Source organism: Cervus elaphus, chromosome 7 (genome assembly GCF_910594005.1).
Source record: "Cervus elaphus chromosome 7, mCerEla1.1, whole genome shotgun sequence".
Taxonomy (NCBI): Eukaryota; Metazoa; Chordata; class Mammalia; order Artiodactyla; family Cervidae; genus Cervus; species Cervus elaphus.
The window spans coordinates 30,698,455-30,719,228 of NC_057821.1; the positions used below are offsets into that span (position 1 = coordinate 30,698,455).

A 20,774-nucleotide genomic window follows, 5' to 3' on the forward strand; every position below is an offset into this window, starting at 1 on the left:
ACTAACAACTTAAATAATCTATCCTTAGTTTTTTAAATTTTTTGATGCCTGCCAATACTTATGAATGATGTAGGTTTATTTTTATAGTAAATTACAGTAATTTTACTTAAAATTAGGACAAAAATGTTTAAAAAACTATAGGTCATGATCCCTATGTGAGTCATGTAATCTATATAGTGGGCTATGACCAGGGTTTTTTGTTTTTTCATTTTACAAAATAGGATTTTAAAAATAAGAGTACATATCACATAAGGTAAGTATACATGGTATTTTGTTAAAAAAAACAATTATTTCCATTTTTGTGTTTGTGTATATCACACATGCACAAGCATATACTCGTATGCACATATATATGTGTTCTGGGTCATGATATAAAATGTTTCTTCCTAAAGGTCCTGGTCAAAAAAGTTTGAAAGCCTGTGCCTAAAAATGGTGCTTGGAAATCACTAGGTCACATAATTAATTATTTTTCTTTCAGAAAACTGCCTTAATTAATTACTGTCCTGATTAAGATTGTTCATAAGGTTAAGTGGTCATAGACATTTGTCTCTGTTTTAAAAAAATATTTATATTTATTTCCCTGTGCCGGGTCTTAGTTTCAGCATACATGATCTTTGACCTTTGTTGCAGCATGCAGGATCTTTAGATGTGTCATGTAGGATCTAGTTTTCCAACCAGGAATCAAACCCAGGCCCCATGCACTGGGAGTGTGGAGTCTTAGTCACTGGATCACCACTGGAAATTCCACCACTGGAAATTCTGACATTTGTCTCTTTATTAGCACTTATTTTACATACAGTTGCCCACTCTCCATCCTTGAGGAACTTCAAAGAGAAACAGTTTCCAAGGAATTAGAAGGCAAGAAAGAGCTAAAATTCTGTATTTTAAAAATATTAAAACTAATATTTCCTTCATTTTACTATCTATGAGCCAAGACCACTCCAGTTGACTACTTTCTGATTCTTTTGCCATTGTGTTTGAATCACTAGGATATTCATTTTATCTTTCAATAAATTTATAAGAAAAAATATTTGAAAATTTTATAAGAAAAATAGTAATAGTGGTAATTACCTTTTTTAAAAAGATTATTTATTTGTGGCTGCTCTGGGTCTTCACTGCTGCATGCAGGCTTTCTCTAGCAGTGAGTGAGGGGGCTGGTCTGTAGCTGTGGTGCTCAAGCTTCTCGGTTCTATAGTTTCTCTTTTTTTCAGAGAAATGGGCTTCAGTAGTTGTGGCTCTTGGGCTCCATAGTTGTTGCTCATGGGCTCTAGAGCACAGGCTCAGTAGTTGTGGCCCATGGGCTTAGTTGCTGCACAGAATGTGGGATCTTTCTGGATCCTGGATTGAAACTATGTCCCCTGCACTGGCAGGCAAATTCTTTGCCTTTGAACCACCAGAGAAGCCCCACAGTCGTGGTAATTTATAATACTTTAGAGTTTACCAAACTGCCTGCTTCTTTGTGCTCTTTATCTGTGCTCTTATTTAATTTCTATATCAACCTAGAAAGGTAAACAAGGTTGGCTTTAGATTAAGTAGACTAAAGCGCAAAAGGTAAAGCCCAAGACTGTGGAGGGGGTACCTGGGGATCAGTCTCAATTCCAGGTTTCCCTGCTCCAAGCAGACATCTCTTTCCTCCAGACCTAACCTGCTTCAAGGGATTCAGCTTATTTTCCCCAGGCACATTTTTTTGTTGTTGTTCCTCATTCTATTTATTTATCTTCTTTACTTTCCCTCCCTACTCCTTTTTCTTTCCTTTTCCTTGATTCTTAGTGTCTTCTGTGACATCTTGGAACCAAAGTGTTTGTTTATCTCCATTCAACTAAAAACTACTTGAGTCTAGTATCTTGCCATTCAAATGGAAACCCAGTATATTCAAACTGATTTATTTGAGCTGATTCATTCAGGATGATCAAACAGTCCCTTCAATAAAACTCAGGGAGGGGGCGTTGTTTTGGTTTTGTTTTCCTTCTTATATTACGGTCACCAGTATTTGCATAATCATTATTATTATTAATCATGCATTCATGTTCTTCATTTGAGTTACTGGTTTGGGTATAAATACTTCCAGTGCCTACCAGCAAAAAGGATTTTCTTCATTTTTTTTCCTGCAAATTATTTTTTAGATTTTGGGATTTCCAGAAGAAAAAATCAAGAGGGAATTATCAAGATTAGATTCTTTTTCTGAATAGCCACAGCCTTGGCCCTTCAGACTCCAGAGATGCACAAGGGACTTCTAGCAGTGAAAGTAAAAGAGGAAAAGGGTGACCACGTAAGAATGGTCCAAGAATCTGGCCTGTCAAGAGATAACCCTCATACCAGAGAGATCTTTCGTAGACGCTTCAGACAATTCTGCTACCAGGAGACACCGGGGCCCCGAGAGGCTCTTCGAAGACTCCAGGAGCTCTGCCATCAGTGGCTGAGACCAGAGATGCACACCAAAGAGCAGATCCTGGAGCTGCTGGTGCTGGAGCAGTTCCTAACCATCCTGCCCGAGGAGCTCCAGGCCTGGGTGAGAGAGCACCGCCCAGTGAGTGGAGAAGAGGCGGTAATTGTGCTGGAGGATTTGGAGAGAGAGCTGGATGAACCAAGAGAGCAGGTGGGAAGAAGGGAGAACAAGGATTTGTGCTTGTATGGTTAAAGCATGGGGTTTCAGTGCAATAAGAGGAAGAGGAGGAAAAGATGGATTTTTTTATACCTGATTTGATCTGTAATAGACTCTTTAATCTCTCCACCTTTTCTCTTTGCCAGTTTCTTGAGCCATCTTTTCCTATCCATTGATCCTGAGAAGGCCTTGCAGTGTCTTCTCTGATATTTGGTTCCCAATTGTCCTTAATTTTTGCCAGGTCCCAGCCCGTGGTCATGAACAAAAGGAGCTTGTGAAGGAGAAAGCAGCTCTAGGAACAGCCCAGGAGTCATCAGGCAGCCAGCTCCAAACCTTGGAAGAGCGGCCTCAGTGGAACCTGCGAGGGGTGTGCCCAATTCAGGAGATTGGTGAGGATTAGAATTTGCTCAGGAAGCCTAAGTCATTCCCTGAATGGTCATCAATTCAGTGCATTCACTTGGTGTCTGCTGTGGGCCAGGCACTGTGCTGGGTACTGGAGAAACAGTGATGAGCAAGGTAGATGTGGTCCTTGCCCTTAGGGAGTTTACAGTCTGGTGGGAGAGGTAGACAATAAACAGGCAGTTGTGATACAGGGCATCTTCTCACTGAAGCCCAGGTATAATTGTTAAGAGTGGGAAAGTAAATAGAAAACATGGTTGCTTGTCCCCTTCTACCCACTCTCCTGATCAGTATTTTTCTTTCTTTGGAAACACAACATTCATGTAATCCATTTATTATTTCAGACAGTGAGACTGGAACTTGGAATGTGGAGCTAGCCCCAAAGAGGGAGCTGTCTAAAGAAAAGAAATCGCTTGTGGAGGCATCTGAAAAACTGAATGGTGATACTATTCCAGTGCCTGAATATGGAGAGACCTGTGACCATGAAGGTAGATTGGAGAGGCAACGGGGAAGCTCTTCAGTGGAAAGACCCTATATCTGTAGTGAATGTGGGAAAAGCTTCACCCAGAATTCCATCCTTATCGAGCACCAGAGAACGCACACGGGCGAGAAACCCTATGAGTGTGATGAGTGTGGGCGGGCCTTCAGCCAGCGGTCAGGCCTGTTCCAGCACCAGAGACTCCACACTGGGGAGAAGCGCTACCAGTGCAGCGTTTGTGGCAAAGCCTTTAGCCAGAACGCTGGGCTTTTTCATCATCTCAGGATCCACACGGGGGAAAAGCCTTACCAGTGCAATCAGTGCAGTAAGAGCTTTAGTCGACGTTCTGTCCTCATTAAGCATCAGAGAATTCACACTGGAGAAAGACCTTATAAATGTGATGAATGTGGCAAGAACTTCATCTACCATTGCAACCTCATCCAGCATCGGAAAGTCCACCCCATGGCTGAATCCACCTAGCTCCTTGGAACAGGTAGGGCAACTTTCCTGATGCCAGACCACTGGGCAAGGAAGCCAGGGTCCTGGTTCTTACTTTGTCCCTGAGAGAACAATAGTATTAATAATTTAATACTCTAGTGATAGGAAGCTTCAGAGAAAGTCCATGAAAATGTCCTGATTTTTATGCTGAAAGAAGCATAATATCTTAAATACAACTGTCAAAGTCTTTTTGGTCAGTGACATCCATAACTTTGCAACACTGACTATTATTGCATTGATTTCATAATTTCACACATATCTGTCCAAAAAGTTTTCTAGATATGCTTCAGGAAAACTTTATCCTAGTTTTTTAAAGTTTTTAAGTCTTAAAAATTATATGCAACCTGAATACAAAAAGTCAAAGGTTAATTTAAAGTCAAATTAATTTAAAAATAATTTCAGTAAAATCTATAATGTAAACTATTAGATTAGATTCTATTTGCATAAGATAGGAAAATTTGCCTTTAACCTACAAAAGGGGGCACTTGGATCTTTCCATATGCAAAAGCTTCTCCCTATAGAGGTTTAGTAACTCAGCCTTCAGTTAAAAACCAAGAAATTGATGCAACCATATATTATTACTAGCTTAGTGTCTACTCATAACAAATATTGCTCATGATTTTAAATTTTACAAAGACTAAGATACTTAGCTTAAAAATCTGATATCTCAATTAAGATCTTTGTTGTGAAAATAGGCCTATTTTCCTATTTTTTCTGTGTATTTTTCCTGTGGCTTTTGAGCATTTTGGGGTTTTTCTTTATTTAGCCTTTTGTTAAGGAAAATTTCAGACATATACAGAAGTAGAGAGAAAAGTATGATCAGTCTTCCACGCTGATTGCTTTTTCTAGCCTCCATGCTTCTCAGTGCTATTTATTGATTATTACTAAAGTCATACATTAAGAAACTCCTTTCCCTTAACACTGAGTGTTACAAAGCTTTATACTAAGGCCAGGAAACAAAGAAGTGGAAAATCTGTGGTGATAACAATCTGGATTGGAATATCATATATACATGCAGGTAACTTAAGAGTAATAGAACACAATAAGGGACCTGAGAGTCATTTCTGCATGCCCTTATTTAACAGATACGGATACAGAAGCTCTAGAATGACTGTGTAACATCACACAGCTAGTTACTGCAGCTGGAACTAGAACCCTCTCTCCTTAGTGCAGTGCTCTTTCTGCTAAGCCATTGGAAGCACTGTATTGCCATAGGGAACTTAGAGCACTTACGAGGCATTACAATTTTGCTTTTTAGCTCCACAAACCTGCCCATTTATTTGTTTCAATAGATGCACAGCCTATTTAATTTACAGTGGAGTTCCAAGAAAGAGTCTTCCCACTTATATCTCATTTGAGGCATTTTATTTATTTTTGTAATGAGTGATTATTTTTAACTTTAAATTTTAATTTACTTAGAGGAAGTTTTTAAAAAAGATAATTCATTCTGCACCTGGTTCTGATATCAAAACAACATTAAAAAAGGTCCCTATCTTTCCCCTTGTAGGTAGTCATTTAACTAGTTTCTTATTACTTTTCAGGGTTTCTTTATGTAAATACAAAAAAGTATGAATATATAATTTTATTCCCTTGATTATGCGGAATGATAGTATACTATTCACACCCTTCTACATCTTGTTGTTTTCATGAAACAGTATAATCTTTAGATATTTCTGTCTTATAACAGAAAGCTTCCTTATTCTGTTTACCAGTTGGTGATATATCATTTGTTGGTGATCCATAGTTCAACGTACTCCTACAGATGAAAAATTGCTACTTCAAAATGTTATATATTGTTTTATTCTTTTCCCTAGTTTGGTCCAAGTCAAACTCTTTCTGTTTAAAAGCTAACAACCTCCACATGAGCTAGAAAACAGGATTTGGATGACAAGAATTGTATGTAATGCTTATGTGGAGAAATGAAGTGATAGGTGATGTTTTTGATTTCATGTATTTTGTTCTGTTATATATTCTTAGACCTAACATTTCAAACTGTTAATGTCACTACCTGTGACTAATTGTAGGTATTATCAACACTCTTAGAAGAAAAAAAACCTTAAATTTCCTCAAGAGTATGTAGTTTATTGTGTCTTGAGGTTTAAATTATATCCAATAGAAATACATAGGGATTTTGGGATGAAGTTAAAGAAAATATAGTAGGATAAGTTTGCAATAAAATCAACTTCTCAAGTTAAATATATACTCCATATAGTGATATAATAGGCTTCCCAGGTGGCTCAGTGGTAAAGAATCCACAGAGCTATTGCAGGAGCCACAGGAAATGTGGGTTCGATCCCTGGATGAGGAAGTGGCAACCCACTCCAGTATTCGTGCTTTGATAATCCCATGGACACAGGAGCTACAGTCCATGGGACTGCAAAGAGTTGGACACGACTAAGCAATTGAGCACATAGTGATATAGTATATATACTATTATAATCTGAGTTCATAAGTATTTTAAATGCTTCTCCAATATGCTGAAGCAGCATGTTTGGATAATTCAATTATTTCAGCTTTTAAAAGATTTAAAATATGAACAGATTAGGATTTTAGAGGAAGTATTTCTAATGAACTGAGTTTTTACATTTGCAATTGAAGGTTGAATGTTTGATCTGTTCTGTGCTTGTTGTTTTGTTTTGTTTTGTTTATAGCTTTTCAAGAATTCTTAATTTTCTCAACAGCTGGTAAAGTACCAAGAAACAAAATATGTTATATATGCTGTAGAGACAGATGTACTTTTAGAATGCAATGATGGTTCACACAATTAAAATGGCTTACAGTTCACCAAACTAACTTTCCTTGTTTTCTGATACTGATTGTACTAATTCTCTTATGCTGATTCTTTTATCTAGGATCCACATTCCTCATTATTTGAGAAATAATATTTGACTTAACCTGTAGACAGTGAGGTCGAAAAGAGTTGGACATGACTTAGCGGCTGAGCATGGACACAGTCAATGGCATGAAGACCTTGGCTGTTGCTGGGATTATTCCAGTCTTCCAGGCCAGAAGTTCTTAGTTGTCTCTTTACATTTCTAAACTTCCCTCACTTCTCTCTTTTCCCACCCTGGCTCCTTTTATTCAGCCTATGAAGTCTCTAGTGTTGAACTCGTTTCAAGTGTTCCCTGGACCAGTATCCATCACTCCCTGTGCCCTTGAAAAGTCCAATCTGAAAGAGATTTTTGGTTTTATGTTTGAGCAAGGTGTAAGAAATTCAGTTTTATGATTGAGCAAGGTATAAGAAATATTGATTCAAATCCAATTAAATAGGCTTATTGGTTCTTGAAGGATAGTCCAGCACCCCTTTGAGCAGTTAGGACAGTGGACACTATATCAAGAAATGGCTTAGTGGGATGTCTTTGGTGGTCCAGTGGTTGACTCTGCTTCCACTGCAGGGGGCATGGTTTGGTCTCTGGTCAGGGAACTAGGATCCTGCATGCCTTAGGTGCAACCAAAAAAAAAAAGAGGAAGAAATGGCTAAATATCTTGCAACTAAAACCTACCTAGAGTTGTAGATAGAGCCCTGAGGATTCTCTTTCACTGTAAATTTGAGTTGAAGGTTAGGACTCTAGGAGAATCAAGATGCTGTCCATATTTTTTATATTTGGAAATGACTCCTATTTTCTGTATCTGACAATGCTTTCCTTTAAAAAAAGTAACTTATAGTAGAAGATTTTTTTATATTTTCCTAGTAAGACAAAAGTTATTTCTGAGGAGATTCTAAATAAAAGTATGCCTAAAGTCAAAATTTTATAAAATAAGATGATTTTCTGTTTTAGAATTTTGAAATATAAAATATATGCCAACATATGTGGGTCATTGGTTAAATGTTGAATTAATAATTGAGAGAAATGTAGATTCTTTGCAGAGGGAGATGGAGGATAGAGGAAAGTATTTTTGGCCGAAGGATAGGGTGAGGCAAGACCCCAATTTTAAGACATGTTCAAGAGGCAAGGGGTTTACAGTTTGTCTGGGTCACAGAGTTCCTACAGGGAAGTGCAGGTGTGGGAGACTGTAGGTGGGGGCCAGATTGAGAGGGCCTTGAACACTTTTCTAATGCATTGAGTCTTTGTTTGATAGGCAGTGTAGAATCATCAAAGGTATAGTAGGAGCTTTTCCGTATATAGTCAGAGAAAGCATACATGCATGCAAGTCGCTTCAGTTGTGTCCAACTCTTTGCGACCCCATGAACCATAGTCCACCAGGCTCCTCTGTCCGTGGGATTCTCCAGGCAAGAATACTGGAGTGGGTTTCCATTCTCTGATTCTCCTATTCCAAGAATCAAAAAATACTGAGATTTAAAAAGAAATTTTGGAGTTTAGCTCATGTCATACCTACATGAGAAAAGTGAAACCTGAGTGGTTAAGTAGTTATGGTGATCTGTTTTTTAATCACATTTTAAAAGTTTTGAACAAAGATCATTGTGAATTATATGTAGTTTCATGAACTCTTAGACTTGGAGCCCTGAGATTCATTTTAGGCATCAGCAAAAAACAGATGAAAAGAGGAAAAAGGATGACTTTGCAAAATGTGAGAATATAAAAAGGAATCAGAAGGCAAAATCAGACACTAAAACTGGCTAACGATGGTGTCCAAAGAGAAAAAAGAGATGCAGAGACATCTCTACCAAGTGATGTTCTTCATCTTCACAGTACGTATTAGAAATCCCTCCATCTCAGTTGTTTCAAGTGTCTTAGGTACTGGTGTCTCAAGCAGTGGTAATCTCTGCCTTTGGTTCTCATTTATTTTAATACTGCCCATAAAAAGGAGAACTGGGAGAAGAACACAGTCTGTAAATTACCCTGTGATGTTTTTAGGTCTCTGGACCCATGGTGTCTCAAGCAGTGGTAATCTCTGCCTTTGGTTCTCATTTATTTTAATACTGTCCATAAAAAGGAGAACTGGGAGAAGAACACAGTCTGTAAATTACCCTGTGATGTTTTTAGGTCTCTGGACCCACATTCATATTTCCATGCTAGCTACCTTAGCTCTATGATGAAGCCATTGTTTCTTGGTGTCTGCCTGTGTTAGAATCACCTGGGTTGTTTGAAGTGCAGTTGCCCGGCCCCACCCCAGGCCGACAAAATCAGTGGTTAGGTTACTCAGAGAGACTCAATTATTCAAAGAATTAAAACAGTGGAGGGCAAGCCGTCCTCTGCCGGCTTTGTTGCCGCTCTTTCCGTAGGCGGATGTTGATTATTGCTTCAGACCCTGGGAACCGAGTAAAGGTAACTGACAGTTGGTATCTTAAGAGACTCTTCGGGAGAGCGATCCTAAGGGCTGGAAGCTGAGAGGACCCGGTGCTAAGGGAACCTAGGGCTGCGCAGCATCCGGTGAGAGTGGCCAGGTGTCCTCATTGGGGTAGAAAGATACAAGCCCAGATTGAGTGGCTCCTGGACACCAGAGGTTACAAACGAACCCTCGTCGACTTGCCTGCCTGAGCGATTAGGAGGAAACCTCTGAGCAAACACCTTGAGAGCTCAGTGGTAAAGAATCCGCCCACAATGCGGGAGACGTGGATTCGATCCCCGGGTTGGGAAGATCCCTTGTAGAAGGGAAAGGCTACCCACTGCAGTACTCTGGCCTGGAGAATTTCATGGACAGTCCATGGGGTCGCAAAGAGTCGGACACGACTGAGCGGCTTTCACTTTCACTTTCTGAGCTCGCAAAGTCGGGTCAGTTGCCAGACTAACCGCCAAAATGACAGGTCCTCCAAGTTTCCTAGAGAGGCGCGAAGGACCAATGGAGATGCGTTTGAGAGTTGTGACGTATTTCCAGTTCCTGGTGTGAGCTGTGGCTTAAATACCCCTTTCGTTCGCTGAGTCCGGACTGTAGCTGGGATTAGGTGGAAACCTGGTTCATCCCGAGGCTGGATGCTCCATTTGTGGTTTAGTCGCCAAGTCGTGTCCGACTCTTTTTGAGACCCCACGGACTGCAGCGCGCCGGACTCCCCTGTCTGGGATTTCCCAGGCAAGAATACTGGAGTGGGTTGCCATTTACTTCTGCAGAGATCTTGGGGCTGGAGTGGGGGTTTGTCCTGTTTTCCTAGGCCTGGCTTGGGTTCCTCTCCCTTGCCTTGCATAGATTCCTCAGGAACCGACTCTTCCATGTCGGCGCTTCTGTACGTTTCGGAGATGCAGAGAACTAAACACAAACTTGGTACAGGACGGGGTCTGTGCGGACTGTCTGGTTTTCGAAGGAGATACAGATTTACTAGCGGGGAAACTCCTCCAGTGTCCATCGTTTGACGGACCCTTAAAGCTAAAAGATGGTTTCTTGTAACTTTCGTGAACTTAACTGAGCAGTTTCCCAGTTTTCATGAAAATCTCTTATAGTAATGGTCATGATTACATATTTGTAGAGGTTTAGTTCTAAAAAAACAAAAAAAGTATAACGTGATCCTCACAGTTTTGCAAAGCAAAGGGAAGTGCTCGTGCATTTCTGTGGCTAAGAAAGCAGATTCAAAAGTGTGGCCGGGGAAGTAGAGGAGGGTGGCAGCTCATTACTGTCAGGTAGATGCAGAAGTCCAAGTTTCTACTTGATTGCCATTTAGGTTCTCCTTACTGTTGGGTAGGGGTAGAAATTCTGACTTCCACGTGGTCACCACAGACACTGTGTGGGCGCTGATGAGTGATTGCTGAATGGTGGTAAAAATCCAGACTCCACTGGCCCTTTTCTGACGTTGCCTTCGTGTCACCGTTCCCTACTTACCCTACCACAGTAGTTTCAGGGAAAACCAGCTAAAACCTAAGGTTTAATTAAGATCCAGTCTCATAACACAATACAAAATAGCAATAAAAAATCCGAAATACCAAGAACCAGGAAGATCGCAAACGGAATGAAGAGAGATGCCAACACCAAGCTAATAGAGATTTTAGAATTAACAGAAATTTATAGCAACCATGATTTTTTTTTTTTAATGCTTCAATGAGGGACTTTCCTGGTGGTCCAGTGGCTAAGACTGCTCTCCTGATGCAGGGGGCTCTAATTCAATATCTGGTAGGGGAATTAGATCTCACATATTGCAACTAAAGATCTGCATGCTGCAAGAAGATCAAAGATCTGGTGTACTGCAACTAAGACTTGGTGCAGCCAAATAAACGTTTTTTTTAAAAAAGCTTCAATGGGAAATTGTGAACACATATAGAAGAAGTGAAAATATAGAAACACTCAGCAAGGAAATAGAAAGTCCTTGCAAGTAAATAGAAGATGTAAAAAAATAAAGTGGAAATTTGAGAACTGAAAAATACAATTATAATAGTAAAAACTCTGTGAGTCGCCTTTTTTTAAAAAAATTTGTTTCAATTGTTTATTAACGGACCAGATTACAAAAATAATCCTGGTAGATACCTTAGTTCATCCTTCTAATAAGCCTGTTGATCTGTCTTCCCTGTTGCCAGCATCTCCACCTTCTACAAAATGGGTGGTCTTTTTCTTCATTCCACCTCTTGGAGAAGACAATTTAAATGGCCACAGGAAGTTGTTTGCTTCTTAGAAACATTTTCCAACAGTATAGATCTCATGAATCAGATCCTCCATTCAGATGATTCCATATTTCCCATGAGATCGAGCAATCGATGCGTTGTCAGTCAGGGCAATTCGCTTTTTGTTGATTTTGCCATAACCACACTTGTAGATCAGTTCATTTACAGACTTCAGATTTGGGTACCCCCATGCAATGTATGGCTGCACAATTCTCAGCATGTTAATTGATGCCTTGTTGAGCCTCAAAAGGTGCCATTGAAGATCTGCGGGAGGCGAAGGAGCTGCAGCACCTTTCGAACCTTTGGGCTCACACTGTTGATACCTCTGATCCTGATGACAGATGCCAATTTGGGTTCCGCAGGTACATAGAAGTTGCCGGCTTTTCGTGCCATCCAAGCCATTCGAATTTCAGTTCTTTACATCTGCCTGTATTCCCTGTGGTAATGCTTAGCTTTTTCATAAATAAGCTTCCTCCTTGCCTTTCGAAGCATCTTTTGGGCAAACTTCTTTCTCAGGCGCTTAATCTTAAGCTCTGCGAAATTCTTTCGCTTTTTCTTAAGGGTTTCTGGCACAGCAGGAACCTCCTTTTTCTTCTCTTCTGCACCCTCCATGGTTCCAGCCAGAAAAGAGCTGTGGGTAGTCTTAACAACAGGATGGAGGCTAGAGAAAATCTGAACTAGAAGACTGAACAACAGGAATACCCAATTCTAACGAGAGAAAGTAAGCTGGAGAGGGGGGAAAGGAGGAACAGAGGGTAGTAGGCCGAAAAAATAGTCACCCAAAGATACGTTCACTTCCTAATCACCAGAACCTATAAATATTATGCAGCAGAACAGTGAATGTTATTTTATATGGCAAAATAAGTGATTAAGGATCTTGAGAAAAGGAGATTATCCTGAATTATCCAGAAGGGGTCCAGAATGCCATAATAAATATTTTTATGAGAGAGAGGCAGAGGGAAATTAGACACACAGAAAAAGGTGATATAAAGATGGAGGTAGAGATTGGAATGATGTGACCTCAAGCCCCAGGGACACCAAGGGATGACCAGGAGTGGAAGAGACAAGAAATGGGGTCTCTACCTCAGAGTCTCTGCACAGAGCCTTGAGTTTAGACTTCTGGCCCCTAGAATTGTCAGAATAAATTTCTGTTGTTTTAAGCCACAAGTTTGTGGTAATTTGTTATAGAAGCCAAAGGAAACTACTGCAATGATACAAAGAACCTCAGGGACTTGTGCAACTGTAGAAAGATGTAATGATCGTATCACTGAAGTCCCAAAGAGGATGGGGCTTAAGAATAACTTAAAATAGTGGCTGAAAAGTCCCCAATTTTGGCAAGAGAAGTAAACCTGCAGATTCAAGAAGCTGATCAAATGGAAACAGGACAAACCCAAGGAAATCCTTTCAAAACAGCATCACAATTAAACTCCCCAAACCCTAAGACAGCGAAAAGATTTTGAAAGCAGCCAGAGAAAAATGACAGCTATAGGAGAAAATTCAAATGACAGTGGATTTCTTATGAGTAATGAGGCCAGAAGAGACTGACATGGTATTTTAAAAGAGCTGAAAGAAAGGAACTATCAAGCTAGAATCCTGTACTTTGTGAAAACATCCTTCAGGAGTGAACAGAAAAAATCAAGACGTCCTCAGATGAGTAAGACATAGAATTTGTCACCGGGAAACCTACATTTAAAAAAAAAAATGGTGAAAGGACAATCTAAATAGAGAATAATCAGGAAAGAATATGGGTAATTACAGCAAGCTTTCCTCCTTCTCCTGATTTTTCTAAATTATGTTTAACTGTTAAAGCAAAAATTGTAATTTTGTCTGCTGTGGTGCTAAATATATTTAGAGGAAATATCTAATTAAGAGAATTATAAGTGGGGAGGGCAAGAGATGTAAAGGGAAGTAAGGTTTCTATACTTCACTCAAATTGGTAAAAAGATGATGCCAATAGAACATGATAAGTGTGTATATATAACTGGAAACCTAGAGCAACTACTTTAAAAAGTGTACAAAAAGATTTACCAAAAATAGTAAAAGTGGAAGCAGTGACAGATTTTATTTTCCTGGGCTCCAAAATCACTACAGATGGTTACTGCAGCCACAAAATTAAAAGATGCTTACCCCTTGGAAGAAAAGCTGACAAGCCTATGCAGCATGTTAAGAAGTAGAGACCTCATTTTGCTGACAAAGTTCCATATGGTTAAAGGTATGGTTTTTCCAGTAGTCATGCACGGATGTGAGAGTTGGACCATAAAGAAGGCTGAGTGCTGAAGAACTGATGCTTTTGAACTGTGGTGTTGAAGAAGACTCTTGAGAGTCCGTCGGACTGCAAGGAGATCGAACCAGTCAATCCTAAAGGAAATCCACCCTCGGTATTCCTTGGAAGGACTGGTGCTGAAGCTCCAATACTTTCGCTACCTGATGTGAAGAGATGACTCACTGGAAAAGACCCTGATGCTGGGAAGGATTGAGGGCAGGAGGAGAAGGGAGTGACAGAAAATGAGATGGTTAGACAGCATCACAGACTCAATGGCCATGAGTTTGAGCAAACTCTGGGAGATAGTGGAGGACAGAGGAGCCTATTTGTGGTGTCACAGAGTTGGACACGAGTTAGCAACTGAACAACAACAAAATACCAAAAATAGATAAATCAAAATGCAATTAAAAAGGAAAAAATGACTTCTTGAAGTAACCTACAGGAAGCCAAGAAAAAGAAAATAGAGAAATGTGGGAATCCCCTGGCAGTTCAGTGGTTAGGACTCTGTGCTTTCACTGCAGAGAGCCTGCAGTGATCAAATCAGGTTTGATCCCTGGTTGGCAGACTAAGATCCTACAAACTGCACAATTCTGTCAAGAAAACAAATGAAAAAATAAATATGAAATGGCAAAATTATAGAAGCAGAGAACAGAGTCCTGGTTGCCAGTCATTAATGAAAAGATGGGAATTAGGTGTGTTTATAAAAGAGATTAACGTAGTGATGGAAATGTTCTGTATCTTGACTGTAACAATGTAAGTGCTCTGGTTGTGACTGTACTATAGTTCTGCAAGATACTGCTAGTAGTAGAAACTTGGTAAAGAGTAAATGAGATCTCTGCATTCTTTCTTAAAACATGAATCTATAATTATATTAAATAAAATTTAACTTTAAAAAACAAAATATAAGCATTGTATTTTGTGATTAGAGAAAGTAATATTGAATTCAAGTTTCAATGTGCAGAAACCAAGCTTTATTGGAACAAAAAAATTAATTCTCAACTAAGAAAACCTATCTTAAGATCAGTTGGATAGAATTATTTGAATTCTATCTGCAACCTGAATCCCTCTTGCCAGGTAACATAATAAATTCACAGGTTCTGGAGATTAGGTGAGAAGTAGATTTCTTGGTGAGGGTGGGGCAGGTGGTGGTATTATTCTACCTACCACCAGTAGTCTGCTGTCAGCACCCAACAGTCACTCTATAGCAGTACATCAAAATACTTCTCATTCTTTTTATAGCTGCCTCGGTAGTTATGGCACAGTTTATTCAATCAGTCACTTATTGATGGACACTAGGTTTGTCTCCAGTCTTTTAGCTTGACTATCTAAATAAATAACCTTGTGCATATGTATTTTGTAGATTTGTCAGTATATCTTTAGGATGGATTTCTATTGCAGGGACAAAGAATAAACTTATGTAAGCAATTTTGCCACATTTTATTATTTTTCCAGATAGGGGCTGTACTATTTTGTGTTCCCATTGAGAATGCATAAGAGCTCCTCTTTCCTCATGAATAGAGTATATTGTCAAACTTCTGAATTTTTTCCAGTCTGATAAAATGACTAATGGTACTTCAGTGTAGTTTTTAGTTTGTATGTTTATATTTTGAGTGAAGTTGAGCATCTTTACAGACATTTGAGCACTGCTACAATTTCTGTCAGCTCTTCCTTTCCTTTGTCCATTTTCTCCATTGGGTTATTGGTTCTTTTCTTTTTTTCTTTTGTTTTTAAAAAATATTTTATTTATTTGACTGGGCCAGGTCTTAGTTGAGGGACATGAGGTCTTTGATCTTTACTACAGCGTGTGAACTCTTAGTTGTGGCATGTGGGGATCTAGTTTGATGACCAGGGATCAAACCCAGGCCCCCTGCATTGGGAGCTCCGTGTCTTAGCCACTGGACCACCAAGGAAGTCCTCAGTTATTTTCATTTTAGGAAATATTTTAGGAACCCTTTATATATTTGAGATATTAGTCCTTTGTGATATGTTGCAAACATTTTTCCAGTGTGTCATTTTTCTTCTGACTTTTCTTTGTGGTATTTTTTGATAACCAATCCATTTTATTTTTAGGCAGATTTACTGATTTTTTTTTTGCTGCTTTTAGAAATTGAGGCAAGGTTTCCTGTTCCCAGATGTTAGAATTATTACTCATGTTCTTCTAATACATGTATAGGTATATTTTTTACATTTGTTTTTTTGATCCATTTGGAATTTATCCTGATTGTGATATGTGATGGGCAATATTAATGCAATTTTACTTTTGACCAAATGGCTATCAGTTGTCCTAATACAACTTATCTCCAAGCCCTTCATTTCCCCCATTGATTCGAGATGCCACCATCATTTACTAAATATCCACATGTACCTCGGTCTAGTGCATGGTGTGTGGATACTCAGTCGTGTCTGACTCTTTGTGACCCAATGGACTCCTCTGTCCATGAGATTCTCCAGGCAAGAATCCTGGGGTGTGGTCTATTTCTGTCTATTCTTACACAGTATCACACTCAGTTGTAGGGACTTTATAACTTGTGGTGATATCTGATTAGTATGTCCCTCACTATTGTTCTTCAGAGGGTATCATGGCTATTCTTATTTTCCCATATGAACTTTATAACCAATTTGTCTAACTCTAAAACAGTATTTGTTGATACTTTTATTTTAGAAGATTGACTTCTTCATTGAGTCTTTTGAACCAAGATTCACAGCAGTCTTTTTAGCATGTGGCTTTCTATTTGTCTAACTACACATTTGGCCTTTCAGGAGGTTTTCCCCATACAGGTTTTGCAATTTTTTTCTACGGTTAGTCCCCCTTATTTTCTTTCTTCCTCTTGTTGCTGCTGCTGCTGCTGTTGTTACTGTTATAAATTAGGTATTCTCTTCCATTATATCTTGTACCTTTTATCACTGGTTATTTGCACATAGGAAAGTACTGCTTTCAGTGTGTTAATTTTATATTTTTGCTAGTTTGCTAAATTATCTTTTAGTTTTCCCATTGAACTCTATGGGTTTTCAGATGTATACCCATTATCATTAGCGCATAAAAGGGAACTGTAGAAAATGAAAAAGTAAGCAGAAACTGCCAGGTTGACCCTTGAGAAGTGTGTAGAAGAGGTCCTCTCCTGAGTCTGGAAGGACTTCGGGAGAAATCTCTTTGAGACATCTTTAATATCAAAGGTGCTGAAACCCAAATAAACGTGAGAGTGTAAAAGCATAGGATTTACTTAGCTCAGATAGGCTCGCCATGCCTCTACCAGTCATCAGTTTGGAGGAATGGGGATAATAGCAAGCGGAAGATTAGCAGAAGGCGAAAAGTATCGTGAAACCGCGGGCCTGTGACTCCTCCGTAGTCATCTCTGGAGAATGCACGGGAGAACTACCGAGTAGCGAGCTCACTCTTCCTAGAGTGGCGGCGGAAGTGACCAGATGCTCCGTACTCGGCCGCTTCCGGCCTTTGTGGGTCGCTCTTGTTGGGTTCCGGTTCCGAAACCGTTCGAGACCTCACCCCCTTGAATCCGGGAGAGAAACTTCCAGCTGGCCTCCTGGGGCTGTGGTTGAGCGAGCTTTTGCTGCGGACTCGGCGGGTGGGTTGCTGGCCGTCATCGGGCCAGGCTGGAGCGGGGCGTCCTCTGGTGCTCACTGGCCCAGGTGGGTCCGCGAGAAGCTACTTGAGGCAGAAGCTAGCCCCCAGCCCTTTGAGAGGGGGTCACAGCCCGGGATGAGGGAGAGACCCGGCTGTGCGCCTCATACCTCCCGGGCTTGCCTCGCCCTGTGTACCCTTCTTGATTCTGCGCCATCTGACATTTCCGAACACTCGTCGGTCACAGGCGCTGACCCACGTCCTAGGGCCTCTTTTACAAGCATCCCTTTGTATTTAGAATTACAGTTACTAGGGTAGAAGAGGGCCTGAAAAACCAATGTCTCCAGCTTTTTCGCTTGATAAAGAATCAGGAGCAGAGAGATTTAAGTCCCTGCGGAAATAAATTCATGTAACTGCAGCTTTTATGACTTAATAATTTCCCATTATGCCTCATCTGAGTTTTAAAAGAATTTAAAAAGCAACTACTCAAGGATGTCTCAGTTTTTTGTTACAATTTGTTTGCTCTAAATGTTTGTTTATTCCATTTAATTCTCCTTTTTTTCTGTTACTAAGTGGAAATATTTCCTTCTTAATCTTACTTTTCTTGTCCTGAAAATCCTGAAACAACTTAGCACCTTTTACTTTTTCTTTAAATTAGTCTATTGAATCTTTTTTATCAGAGCACTTCTCTGAGTATAGTAGATTACCCTGGAGGCAGCTTTCAAAGTGCAAATTTAAATTCTTAGAATTTGCAATTTTTGTTTATGGTGTAGTTTGGGTTAATGATGATAGCTTCTCCCTCAGTTCCAGCCAGAAAGAATCGACACAGGAGATCTTGCTTGAAGCATTGATAAGCTTTTGCATAGCAATGATGGCATGCACTTGGTCTATCCAGACCAACAAGGACCAGGATGAACTTTTGGAAGTAAAAATAGAGGAAGAGGAGCTGGAGGAGGAGCATAAATATGCCACTAGGCAGGATCAGAACCTGCAAAAGAACAACACCCACAGCAGGGAGGTCTTCCGACGGTACTTCAGGCAGTTCTGCTACCAGGAAACATCTGGGCCCCGAGAGGCTTTGAGCCGACTCCGGGAACTTTGCCATCAGTGGCTGAAGCCAGAGACCCACACCAAAGAGCAGATTCTGGAACTGCTGGTGCTGGAGCAATTCCTGACCATCTTGCCTGAGGAGCTCCAAGCCTGGGTCCAGGAACAGCATCCAGAGAGTGGGGAAGAGGTGGTGACTGTGCTGGAGGATTTAGAGAGAGAGTTGGATGAGCCAGGATATCAGGTGAGAACATAGATGTGGTGTCTGAGAAGTGAATTATGGACTTCTAGGCCAGAATGAAGTCTAATACTATTTCACAAAATGTATCCTTGACAAAACTGGTGCATCAGAAAGGGGCCTGAGTGTCACAGAACGTTGGTTAATGTAATCCTAACTATTTATGTCTTTTTTGTGGCAGGATCATGTATTTCTGTATTAAGCTACAAAATTCTGTTTGGTGAAATGCTGCCCAGAAACAGACTTCTAGTACAGAGAAAATGTTAGAGAGATCATTGAAGGGTGGGCAGCAGCCTCTTGAAAAGGACATCACTTCTGCACAACACAAGTAATTAAGAAATAAGGTTTTGCAGATATATTCTGTGCCTTGTTTCCATTAAAGGATTAAAAGATTGAGAAATCAAAGTCACCATCTCAGAGGAATGAGATGTAGGAGCAGAGTGGAAAGTTAGGAGGGAGGGGCATGGAGGGAACCCATGTTTCTTTGAGTGGTTGAAAGCCCAGTTGAGTTGAAAAGGTGAGATGTCCATAGAAGAGTTGAAAACAGAGACTAGAGGACCTTGAATATCAACCTCTGGAGTTTAGATTTCATTCTGTAGGACAGAAGCTCCTAAACTGTTCTGAGTCTAAGTGAGTTTTACTAACACCAAGATACAAAAAAAATTTTTTTTAAAAATGAGGCAAATTATGTTGGACCATTTTGTTTTGTTTTAACATTGATAAAGACAGTGGTTTTCAACCAGCACCTCAAAGGGCATTTGGCAATGTTGTGGGACATTTTTCAGTACCTCAAAGGGTGTTTGGCAGTGTTGTGGGACATTTTTGGTTGTCCTAACGTTAGGAGGTACTACTGGCATCTAGTGACTGAAGGATACTGCTAGATAATCACAGTGGTAATGAAAAGGAAGTATAATTCAGCATCAAAGTACAAAGCCTGAAGAGGGAAGGACCATGTGGCAAAAAGGTCTAAGTTGAAAATAGGATCATGAAAGTGTGACTGCAAAGGAAGAGGCATATCTTAGGTAAGAATTAATTGAAAATGATACAGATGGAGGTATAAAGAAGGAAGAAAGTATGGAGAACTCTACTCAGCAGTCTATTCTAGGCTAAGCACTAGGGATTTTCAAGCATGGAAGACTAGTATAACGGAAACACTCCTAACCGAGTTCAGGATTGTAGGGAAAGTGAATTGGGAAAAGTTCATCATTCATCAGGTATTTATTGGCCATCTGTTGTTTACTAGGCACTGGGAATGCACCAGTGAAAAAAATATAGAGGGTTGCTGCTCTTTTATCTTGGCCACACCATGTGACATGCAGGTCTTAGTTCCCTAACCAGGGATTAAGCCTGGGCCCCCTGCATTGAGAGCACAGTCTTAGCCATTGGACCACCAGGGATGCCCCAGTCTGACTTTTAATTCCAATTTAAAGTTTTTAATTTTAACATAATCACTCTAGCTTCTCTGTTGGGAAAGTTCTACATTGGGCCTGGGGGTGGGGAAGGAGAACATAGGGAACAAAGTTAGAAGCAGGGAAACCAGTTGAGGAGGCTATGGCTATAAGCAGTAATCCAGGCAGAGATGCTGGTGCCTGACTAGGATAATAGCATTGGAAGTGGCAAAATGTAATTGGATTCTGGATACATTTTGAGGGTAGAGCTTGAGAGGATTTGTGTTTATATATAGGTTGCAGGATATGAGAGAAAGTGAGTTAAAGATTATGCCAGGGTTTTTGGTTTGTACATCAGGTAAAATGAATTCGTCGTTCACTGAGATGGTAAAGATTGGGAGAGACATAGGTTTGGAGTAGAGGGACAGGAATCAAGAGCTAGGTTTTGGATGTGTTAATTTTGAGATTCTCCTTGGAATCCAAGTGGAAAGTTTGAGCAAGCAACTAGATATAAAGTGTTGGGATTCAGTGGGGGCGGGGGGTAGAAATCTGTTCTAGAAATACAAAATTGGGACTTGCCAGAATATGAATGGTATTTAAAGCCATGAGACAAAAAGAGCATCAGGGGAGTAACCAGACTGGAAACTGGGGAGTGGCCAGGGAGGTAGAAGAGAACCAAAAGAAAGAATGGGATTCTTAGGTGCAGGCAGAAGTAAACTTGGTTTTAGTCATGATGAATTTGTATTGCTAACCAGTCCTTTCTTTGAGGCTTGCTGTGGGTAGCTAGTGGTTTTCGAGGC

At 40.1% G+C, this 20,774-nt stretch overlaps 1 protein-coding gene and 1 pseudogene across 6 annotated transcripts in view; one reads left to right on the forward strand and one right to left on the reverse strand.

Moving 5' to 3' along the window:
• Positions 1–20,774, forward strand: part of LOC122697376 (zinc finger and SCAN domain-containing protein 12-like) — a 66,131-nt gene that overhangs the window by 29,796 nt on the left and 15,561 nt on the right. For 2 of the 6 annotated variants that reach the window (XM_043908170.1, XM_043908171.1), the window contains exons 2-5: positions 2,124–2,596; positions 2,844–2,991; positions 3,346–3,972; positions 18,106–18,212. In XM_043908170.1, coding sequence (XP_043764105.1) covers positions 2,219–2,596; positions 2,844–2,991; positions 3,346–3,959 — 1,140 coding nt within the window. In that variant the 5' untranslated portion in view covers positions 2,124–2,218 and the 3' untranslated portion in view covers positions 3,960–3,972; positions 18,106–18,212. Of the gene's footprint in view, positions 1–2,123; positions 2,597–2,843; positions 2,992–3,345; positions 3,973–17,175; positions 17,370–18,105; positions 18,593–20,774 lie in introns of those variants that run through there. The other 4 variants (XM_043908169.1, XM_043908166.1, XM_043908168.1 and 1 more) reach the window with 3 other exon arrangements.
• On the reverse strand, positions 11,271–12,073 carry LOC122697441 (annotated as a pseudogene).